This window comes from Malaclemys terrapin, chromosome 5, assembly GCF_027887155.1.
Source record: "Malaclemys terrapin pileata isolate rMalTer1 chromosome 5, rMalTer1.hap1, whole genome shotgun sequence".
Classification (NCBI taxonomy): Eukaryota; Metazoa; Chordata; order Testudines; family Emydidae; genus Malaclemys; species Malaclemys terrapin.
The window spans coordinates 30,028,902-30,040,299 of NC_071509.1; the positions used below are offsets into that span (position 1 = coordinate 30,028,902).

Here is an 11,398-nt window from a genome sequence, read left to right on the forward strand (position 1 = left end):
GCTTGCATTAACTGGTATAACTTTATACCTTAGATACTAACAAATTTATTAGAGCATAAGCTTTCGTGGACTACAGCCCACTTCTTTGGCTGTAGTCCACGAAAGCTTATGCTCTAATAAATTTGTTAGTCTCTAAATTGCCACAAGTACTCCTGTTCTTTTTGCAGATACAGATTAACACGGCTGCTACTCTGAAACCTGGTATAACTTTGGATATTCTTGTTATCCGTATAAATGTCCAGGCCCTCTAAGTTCTCCGCTTCCGTGACATACTGTGCTAGTCTAATTCCACAGTTTAATTACGCCAGGAGTGGAAAAAGTATTTCCTTTTACCAGTCTTGAATTTACTGCTTTTCAGTTTCATTGAGTGTCACCCAGTTCTTGTGTTGTGAGCCAGGAAGAACCAAAGTACCAATCTATCTTCCCTGTACCATTCTTTCTTTCATATACCTTTATTTTGGGTCCTTTTTTATTCCTTACCTTTCTAAGGTAAACAATCCCAAACTTTTCAATATCTCTTTATATGAATTTTTCCATGCCCCTAACATTTTAATTTCCCTTCTCTGAATCCCCTCTAATTCTGCTATATACTTTTTGAGTGGATATTCCACTCAGTATTCCAGATGAGGAGTACAGCATTGATTTATAAAATGGTACTATAATATTTTCTGTATTATTCTTCATCCTGTTCCTTATGCATCCTAACACCTTGTTTGCTTTTGTGACTGCAGCTGTATCATGCACAGAAGTCTTCATTGATCTGTCACAATGATGCCCAGGTACCTTTACTGAGTTAATAAAGTAATTTACAACCCTATAAGGTGGATGCATAATTCAAACTTTTCCTTCCAATATATGTTTGCTTTGCATTTATTTACCTTGAACTTTATCTGCCATTGTGTTACCCATTCACCTAGTTTGGTTAGATCCCTCTGAAGTTCCTCACATTATTCACTGGATTTGACTAACTTAAATAACTTTATCATCTGCAAATTTTGCTACCTCTTTGCTTAGCCACATCATTAGTAAATATTAAAGAAGGTTCCTAGTATGGAACCCTAAGGCATCCCTCTATTAGCCTTTCACCATTATGATAATTGACCATTTATTCTTTGTTCCTTATTTGTTAGCCAGTTTTCAATCCAAGACAATACTCTGCCTTATATTTCATGGCTACTTAGCTTCTTTGGTAGCCTTTTGTGAAGGACCTTGTCAAAGGCTTTTGACAGTCTAAATAAACTTCAGCAGTTTCTCCTTTATCTATTACTATATTGATCTATTCAAAAAATTCTAATAGATTAGTGAGACGTTATTTCTCTTTCCAGAAACCATGCTGGTAAGATTATATCATATCATGATCTTCCAGGTGTTTTATTATTTTGGTTTTGTTATTTCAATGAATTTACAAGGTACAGAAGTAAGGCTTTCTGGTCTGTACCTGGATCATCCCTGGAACTTCTTTATGTATCGGTACAATTTTTGCTACCCTTCAGTCCTTAAGCTATTTTTAATTAGAAGAATGCATGTTCTTTGCTAGCAGCTCAGCGACTTCATCTTTGAGCTTCTTCAGTACTCTTGGATGTATACCATTCTGACATAGTGACTTGCTGCTTTTTAGATTATCTGCTTATTTCGACACCTCTTTTTCTGTCTCCTCAATGTCTGATAGTATCTTATCTTTTATTTCCAGAGAAGAGGAATTCTGGTGTAGTTATCTTCCTAACATCTTCTGAGGTGAAGACTGATGCAGAGAAATTATTTAGCTTGTCAGCAATGTTCTTATCATCTTTTAATTGCCTCCTTTGTCCCTTGGTGATACAGAAGACACACTGATTTGTGTGCAGGCTTTATGCTTCTGATATACTTGAATAATCTCTTGTTTTTTTATATTTCAGCTCTTTCCTCTTCAAAATCTGTTAGTACTCCTGAATTCCATTTTACATATTACTTACTGTAATTTAGTCTCTGAATAATTGGAACCTTGCATTTACCTATTAAACACTTATGTTTGGTTTTTGCATTTTAGTTTTTTGGATCAATGAAAATAGATCAGTAAATTTCAATTTTGTTTCCTAGTCAGTTTCACTTTCAGATTGTTGTTGTGCTATAATATTGGGGTGTAAACACTGCAGAAGAATGTTTAAATTCTAACACGCTGCTTTCATTTTCGTCTTCTCTATTTGAACATATTTATTGTTAATATTAGATTTTGGGAAATCTAAAATATGGGCCTAATCTTTCAGACGTCTTTAAAATGAAACAAATGTTAAGCAAGATAGTTGCTTTGATTATGCCACTTGAATTTGATAAATCTGGTATCAGACCCAGAGAGCTATTGTAAAATAATTAATTTATATTGAAATGCTTTATTTGTACTGAAAATCATGAAGCTAGTGATGGCCATGTTGATCAGTAGTCTGAGATAGTTCTAGAATATTTGTTTTCCTTTATAAAAAAATGAGAAGCTATCAAATTATGTACATAGCTAAACTATGTAATAGTGTGACCGTATTATTTTATCCTGCTGATTCTACTGATAGTTACACTCAATTGTTCCATCATTTCAAATTAGTTACATTCCCATGTGTTTGTACGTTCCCTGGCATAATGGGATCCCAATTTTGTTTGGGGCTTTTATATTGTGCTTTCGCCCGAATTCTGATATATAGAAAAGATTACTACTTCTAAATACATAAAGGGGATTAAATCTCATACTTTTGACAGATGAATGTGTATACAATTTTCTGAAGGTAATAAAATGTTGTGTAAAAACTGTATAATAATGGATTACAGTTTCTGAAAGCTTTGAAACCCTTATGTTTTACATAAGTAGCATACTTACACTGAGGTTAAGGAAGTTTTTGGATCAGGGTGTATTTGAGAGATATCAAAAGGCAAAGAACTTAATGCCTTTGTTTTAAATTCAGTATCCTATATGAAGAGTGTCAGGTGCACAAAACATTGCCTATTTGTTTGCCACATTAAGACTTGGGTAATTACAGTTGTTGGACTGTTGTTAATTTTGGCATTAAATTTCACATAAGAAATCCCCATTTCTAATACTAAGGTTCTTGTAGCTATTAAATGTTACAAATATATAAATTCTCCTTGCTGTGGCTTTAATTAGTTTTTCCACTGTAACTATGGTAAATGAAAGTGTAATGAAGCTGTTAAACTAATTCACTAAACTGGGAAGCAGAAATCTCCTGAGATTTTTTTTTTTTTTTTAATGAAAGATGAATTAGGCCACTAGAAATTAGTTGTCCAGAACAGACCATCGTATGTCCTCAGTATCTTTTATTGTTCATTGGGTATATATTTGAATGCAACTTGAATGCAATTTTAATTAAAGGGAAGTTTTCTGTCTTTCTCCTCCTTATATCTTTCTCTTCCTCCTGTTTGTTACGACAATTTAGCTCAGGAAGATCACTTGCAGGAGCATAGGGATAGCCATACAGGATCAAACTAGTGGGCCATCTAGTTAGGTGTTCTGTCTTTGCCAGCAACAGAAGCTTCCGAGGAGGGTGCCAGAAATCTGATGTGGGCGCAATTATGGAATAAATGGCACATAAAGGAAATATTACCTAACCCCCCTCAATTAGAGGTTGACATGTGCACTGAAACATGAGGGCTTTATATCCCTTTTGACTTCAAACAAAAAGTCTGCTTTACTTAATGTAACTCCTTACTATTTTTGCCTTTCATTTTCATTGATTGTCCCTTTGTTTTTGTGCTATGAGAGAAGGAAAATCCAAATATCCAAGATAACTTCTGTGTTTTGTATACTGCTGTCATAATCCCCTAATTTTTTGTCCCCTTTCTAAACTAAACATTAAAAGAAACAAGGTTGTGTAGATGTAATCCAGAGGCACAATTTAGGCCCCTCTCCTGCTATTGCTTCCAAATAGGCAAACCCTTATATCTATGCTGAGTTCTATTAAAAGTAATGGCTCTGTGCACACCCATTTGTAATAGAAAGATTGGAACTTTAAGCAGCGAATATTATTTGTGGTGTTGATATATGAGCCAAAAAGAATACAGCTTGACTTTAAGACCCCATGATGAGTTTGCAAGGCTTGTAGTTAGAAGAAAAATTCTTTTATATGTTTAGTGAACAAATTTTACAAAACAAAAATAATGCTCCTCAAAATGCCATTTTTACTGAATAGTTTTTCAAAGTAGGACATTTTAAAGATTTTTTTTCCTTCATGATGTAGTTTTTTGCCCAATCCAATAAACTATTGTTGAGAGAATTAATATTTTCAGTTCTACATTTACTGTTTCCAAATTGACAGGAGTATAAAACTTCTTGAGGATGACTTTCTGTTAGATTTGGCCATTTGTTAATGCTTTCCTTATCCGATTCTTTGCCCCATGGATTTGTGAGATGTATCAAAGGTAATTTTGGGAGGTTTTTGGTTGAAGTATTCATGTAAAATAGTGCATGGAAATATTGGTCAAGCCAAAGAAATGCAATATTTTTATAATTAATTTTCTAATACTACTTGTATAGATAGCCACTGACCTTTATAAAGGAAATTAAATATACACTTAGACTTTAATTTTTTCTTGTGTTGCTCTCCATTGCAAGGCTGTGGCCTAGTGGCCAGAGTCAATACGGCTGCTCTTCCTCGCAGAGCTGCGCAGTTTGGAGGCAAGAGGCGGATGGACCACCACCCAGGGGGTGGTGGCCAGGGTAGGGGGACCTGGACCCTCCCAACTCCACTGGGTCCCAGTGTCAGCAGCAAGTGTATTTGCTTCTGAGTCGGTGGGGATCCATCCGAACCACACTGACTTAACACCTGGTCCTATTGTTTAAGGTGTTGATAATTTTTTTCTTGATCCGCTGAGATATTTTGACAAGTTTTATATGAAGGTAGTTGAAGTCTTCATTAATATAATTGTATTAGACTTTGTTATGGTCTTTGAGTTCAGAACATTGAGAGATCAATTTCCTTCTTCTGATCTGTAGTAGTACAGACCCGGCTTTGTATTCTTATAACTTGGAGTTAGTCCTCAGCATTCAAAAGTTATATCTGAATAAATTCTATGGAATATTTTAGATGTGGCACTCCTCTCCTGTTTCTGCAATCTAATATGTATTTCTTATATGATTTAGACCCAGGAATTATAGTATCTATGTTTGGTTTTGGTTTTTGCATTCATCCATGTTTCTGTAATGTCTGTTATGTCAAGGTCCTCTTCCATTGGCAGACATTCTAGTTCACGTAATTGTGCTCTTCATTTTCTTGCATTCTTGCATTTGAATATAAATATTTATAGTTTTTGACCATGTGCCTATTTTTATTTAACTCCTCAGTCTGACACCACGTTGATTTTAACAGAAATTACCTCTGTGATCTTGACTTCTGCCTGACCCAGTTTAGCTGTTCTTTCTGTTCTATCCTTCACAAGGCATCTCTGTATCAAGTATTTTCCTTAACTCACACTCGCCACCCTTAGCTCTACTTTGAACAATCCCCCAAAACATCATTTTATGTGCCATCATCTGATTTCATTTTGATTAAGGTGAAGCCCATCCCTTCGTATAGGCTCTCCCTTCCCTAAAATGCTTCTCAGGATGTAGTAAATTTAAAGCCTTCCTCTTTACACCATCTTCTCATCCATGTATTGAGACCCTGAAGTTCTCCCTGCTTAGCTGGTCCTGCATGTGGAACTGGAGGCATTGCATAGAAAGCTATGAGTGGCCCTGGACCTATGCATACTTCCTAGCAATCTAAATTTAGCTTCCAGGTCCTCACTCATACACTTTCCTACATCATTGGTATCCATATGTATTATGACCACAAGCTTCTTACCAGTATTCAGTAGAAGTCTCTCTAGATATTTCATGAGATTTTCCACTTTTGCATTCAGTAGGCAGATAACCAGATGTCACATTTACCATATACCCAACTATCTATGAGATTGTTTACACAGCAAGAAAGTGCTTGGCAAGCTAGGGTGTGTGACTCTCCAGTGCACTAGCTTGCCATGCACTAAATGCTGTGTGGTCCCTGCTACAGTGCACTAAAAGTTCCATAGTGCACATTGATGTTGCATCAAAGTACACTATGGAACTTTTAGTGCACTGCAGCAGGAACCACACAGCATTTAGTGCATGGCAAGCTAGTGCTCTATAGATTATACTGTGGCTTGCTGCATGCTAACTCAACGTATAGATAATCCCTACATTTCTAATGGTTGAATTCCCCTATGACCAGAGTTTGTCTTCATTTCAGCTGTGTAATCCCATCCTCAGAAGTGATCTCCTCTGTACATGAGGAGTGATCAGCCTCCTCTGTTTCAGTTGGAAGATGTGTTCTATCTAAAGGAGTGTATTTTTCTACCACCTAAGTTGCCTCCCATCAGGAAATTTGGGAGATCAGGGAAGTCCATTTTGAGATGGTCCACTATGCAATCCATCTCTACATCTCTAGATACAGTTTTTTGTGTCTCTCTGCCACTCCATTTCTCTAACTCTGGCCTGAAGATGGTTGGTTGGTCTCCCTTTGGGGTATGGGCTATCTTCACTGGGCATACATATACCATACTTGCCATATATTCTTCATTTATGCAGTAAACCAGGTAACATCCATCCAGTCTTGTACATCCATAGTTACACGGGTTTGTATTCTAACTTGGTACTAGATTATGTTAGGTGTGACTTTTTTTCATTGATTAGAAGGTGATTATTTTAGTGGTTTTTTCCTAATTATTTGAGTCATTATCTTTTTGTAATTATGCACTATTTTCTTTCTTGTCTCAGTTTTGGAAAAAGCCCAAACTCGTATTAATAGGCATGGAGGTGAGGAAAAGAAGAAGAGAGAAAGTGCAAACGGTTAAAAAGAAATGCTTTCATATGCTATACGTTAATACACTGATTCAGTATTTTCCTTGTTGAACTGAAACCACTGAGGGAGTTTGGGGTTCTTTCAGAGTTTAAGGAGCCATTGGCACACGTTTGATGACAGCACTCTCCCTAACAATAGATAGAGATCCTTGAATTTTGAAGTTCAGCCCACACACACTTATTCTTATTGAAATGTACAGTCCTTCACTTGTTGCTTTAAATTGTAAAGATAACTCTTCCATGAGGTACCTATTCATATTAAAAGCTTTGAGTTTAACTCATAGAAAAGCGACTCGTTGCAGCGATACAGAATGTAGAGTTTGCATTAAAAATACAGGTTAGCGCAGTGAGTGTACTTCCTGTTTTTTTCCATGACATTTTTTATGTACTGTAGACCAGTCAGGAATGATAGTCACTCATGGAACATTTTGGGGAAAAAAAGACTTTTGATGTAAAGCATTTGGGGATTAATTTTAGGGATTACTATTTCCCCTTTTCTCTTAATTTGATTAGCATTTGTTGTAAGAATAGTGCATTTGTGTGTGACTTAAAATCAACTTAATTTTCAAGAGTTTGCATTGATTACTCACATCAAATGAAATAATAACTTTAGCTAGCTTGCAACAGAAATACTTTTGCCTACTTATTAGAACACATTTTTTAAAGGTAAGTGATGTGCTGATTAATATTATGCATCAAAGTGACTGGTTTTTGTCCATGCTGCATCCAGTTTTCTCATACGTTTAAGGATACATTTTAAATACTTTTTTTTAATTCAAGTTTTTACTGTTTCATACAGCAGTTTGAAACTAGTATGTAAGGGTGACTGCTTAGCTCCAGAACGGATAGCATCTTTATGTAGATTCTTGCTAATGTTAAAGTATATCGATAAACAATCCTTTTATAGCAATCACTTTGTGAGCATGAATTGCTGCAACACTGTGTTTTGACAGACGAATGACAAGAAGTATGTCTTCTTTATAAAGTGAGGAAAACATTCAAAACAATGTGTGGTGTTTGTTTGTTTGTTTTTAAGGTGGGGTCAATTCCTTTGTATTTTGTTTTGAAATTCTTTTTCCTCTCTGAACACAATGTGTAACTGAACTGTAATAGAGACCTAATGCAAATTAACCATTAGACACTTGCCACTTTTCCACTCTGACAGTCAGATGTGTTTGGGAGTGGAGAAACTGTCTATACAAGACAGGTGTCTGGTAGTCTGAGAGTTGCAAAGATGGTGTTTTAAATAATGTTTAAAAAAAAAAAAAACCTAGAAATACAATGTATTAACAACCTATTGTGTAAAGTTAAAATAGTTACATAAAGAGTTAAAGGAATATATCACCAAGGCTTTTGGCTACAAATTTGATGTATTTTATTCCTGAAATGGCTATTAATTTGCACAAATGATCTGTGCACACAATCATTTGTGTTTCTAAAATAGGATGTGAGCAAGCCGGTAAGGTGTAGGTCCAAGTGTAACTCTGGTTTGCATACAAGCTAGATTCTTGCATGATCAAATAATTATGCGTGCAAAATTGTGTGCATAGTTAATATGTGTCTATGCTGCAGTTAAACACCCACAGTTGGCCCCTGTCAGCTGACTCAGGTTATTTAATTGTAGTGTAGCTGTTTGGGCTTGGGCTGGAGCCTGGGCTCTGGGACCCTCCCCCCTTGTGGGGTCCTGGAACCTGGGCTCCAGCCCGAGCCCAAATATTTACATCACAGTTAAAAAGCCCTGTAGTTTGAGTCAGCTCACATGGGCCAGCAGTGGGTGTTTCATTGCAGTGTAGGCATACCCTTAGAGGTAAGGCTGAGGTCTCTTTTGAACAATTGGTATTTTTCACGATCAGTGCTTCTGTATTAACCTTTATCAACAATATAGATCAGCCGGATACTCTCAAGCAGTCCTTTATAACAAACTTAGTATAGTTCAAAGTGTATGCTCCTTGAAGCATGTTTGAAAGCACCAAGCACAACATTTGCTCAATAAATAGTAGAAAGTAATGTGTATTGTGGGAGTGAATTTGGTAAAGGCAACTTGAAGCAAAACAAAAAATGTGTGTGTGAAATGATCTACATAAAAATATCTTTCTGCTTCCTGTGAATGCTACTGGGCAATGTGAGAGTGACCAAGGCTTCCATTTCCTTTCTTTCTTCCTCCTGATTTAATTTACACTTCTCCACATAAGGACTAGACTGCAGTCTCCACTCGTCTATAAAAATATTTGTGTATTTCTAACAAATTATGATCTGGATGTGTGTTCCTGTGGCATATCTCCATTGCAGCATTGATGTTCGCACTTTTTTTTTTGGTTGGGCAAATTGAAAATGCTTAATCTTTTCTGATGCAGAAATACAAGACATTAACCAGGGCTTGTTGTTTCTTGTTTTTGTTTTTTTCCCAACAGGTGGAGGTAAAGCCATATGTGTTGGATGACCAGATGTGTGATGAATGCCAGGGTGCACGATGTGGTGGAAAGTTTGCTCCTTTCTTTTGTGCCAATGTCACTTGCCTGCAGTATTACTGTGAGTTTTGCTGGGCAAACATCCACTCTCGTGCAGGACGTGAATTCCATAAGCCATTGGTAAAGGAGGGGGCTGACCGCCCACGTCAGATCCACTTCCGCTGGAACTAAGCATAGTGAACCAGCGTCTACATAAGGAAAGAAGGGTGCATGTGGCTTACTGTGTTTGAAGATACTGACATGCAGAAGAAATAAGTGCATTCTTCTGCTTTTCACCCCAGCTATCAATACATGCATCTTTATCAGCAGCCAAAACACTACAAGCCTCTTGTTTTTCACCAAAACCCTACATCTCAGGCTTACTAATTTTTGTGATATTTTCATGTTAAAATAAAATGTTCTTTTGTATTTTCTCCAAGTTATTTTTATATGTAAAGTTAAAATTAGATATGAGAATGTTTTTGCGTAGGGGCACAAAGTCTGCTGCTATATTTAGTGGGTGAAGCGTGCACTTATTTCTAAACATGGGTTTTTAACTTCAAGATCTGCCCCAGTAATTTACCAAAGGTAGCAAAATAGTGAAGATGGAATATGTCTGCTACAAAAAGCTTATTTTTATTGTTGTTGCTATTTTCAGTGTATACATAAACTAAAAATTAGGGTTGATTTTTGCTCTCCATTTTGACTTGCAAGAAATAATACCTCAAGATAATCTGATTTATTAGCTATTTTTAAACACTTTTAATCACAAGCTGTATTAGCTATGCTGCTATATAGGTGTTATGTGTAATGCCACCTATTAATACGGGATTGAAACGTTTAAGAGACACTGCATTTCAGATAAAATGCAGGCAGCACAATATGGCCTAAACTGCCATAGTTTTAGAATGTGAAAAAACTGCATGTTTACTTACCTGTATACACCATATGCATGCACTAGAACTGTTAATTAACAAGAGGTGAGTTATTGCAAATGTTCAAAAAAGGCTCTCTTGAATCTAGATAGCATGAGCAAATTACAAAATTTGTTACAAAAAACAAACTTGCATGCATTATTGTGACTCAAGTAAAAAAAAATGTCCATGTGTACAATATGCAAATTAGTTTTAGATTAGAAAGTGCAGCCATTTTGTGACCTGGTCGGTAGTGGAATTCGATTTATGCAGACTGGATGTAATATTGTAATCCCTGTGCAATTTTGTGATGTGTGGTTCTAATTAATGTGGAGTGATGTAGTATAGACATGAGTTTGAGTAAAAAGCTAGAATTTTACAAAAAAGTTAATTTAAACCCCCTTGATTGTTCATGGTTAAGATTTCCTCTACAAACCAAAGATGGCCAGCACACTGCTAACCAGTCACCAAATGTAAAACCCATGCAAAATACATTTTTAAAAAGTATACTTATATAAGAATGCATTATGCTTTAGTAATTAAATCTAGGTAAAGTCAAAATGGAGATGGTATAATATACAGTCGGCTAGTTGCATAACAAACTAAATTTTACCTTTAAGACAACAGTGAAATCTGACTTTAAAACTTGCTTACATGTATGACCTGTGTGCATTGTGGTCTTCTGTCAAACTGGGGTCACTGTTGCATGAAACGTAGCTACTTGACAGTCAAGTATAGTGTTTTTATTTTGATGAAGGAGTTCTACTAATGACTTTGCTTGCAAATTTTGAGAAAAACAGTTTGGACAAAGGCAATATTTAATACATTTCTTTGGTACTGAACCCTAACAGACAAAAACACTGCTAATGATTCTTCTATCTCAGAGCATTTTTAATGCAACTAGCCCCCTACATTTTAATGGAACAGAGAGATATTCTGCAGTCTAAGCAAGCACCCAACAATGGTAAATGTTAAAATGCAGAATTAAGAGTCTGACTCTAAAGAGATGAATTACAAGGGTATTGCTCTTTGCAATCCCTTGGGACAATCTTTCTTGTAAGCAAAGTGTTGATCTTATATTGGTTGTCTACAATGTGCTTTTTTGTACTGTACAATATGTGGTTCATGTCTAATTCTGCTGTTTTATTGTGGTTGTGGTTCAAGTTTTTAATGTTTAAAATTGA

At 36.0% G+C, this 11,398-nt stretch overlaps 1 protein-coding gene across 5 annotated transcripts in view; it reads left to right on the top strand.

Moving 5' to 3' along the window:
- The window catches only part of CPEB2 (cytoplasmic polyadenylation element binding protein 2), a 79,893-nt gene that overhangs the window by 66,659 nt on the left and 1,836 nt on the right, over positions 1 to 11,398 (top strand). For all 5 annotated transcript variants that reach the window (XM_054029471.1, XM_054029469.1, XM_054029470.1 and 2 more), the window contains one exon: positions 9,265 to 11,398. This exon is cut by the window's right edge and continues 1,836 nt beyond it. In XM_054029471.1, the coding sequence (XP_053885446.1) occupies positions 9,265 to 9,492 (228 nt within the window). In that variant the 3' untranslated portion in view covers positions 9,493 to 11,398. The remainder of the gene's footprint in view (positions 1 to 9,264) is intronic.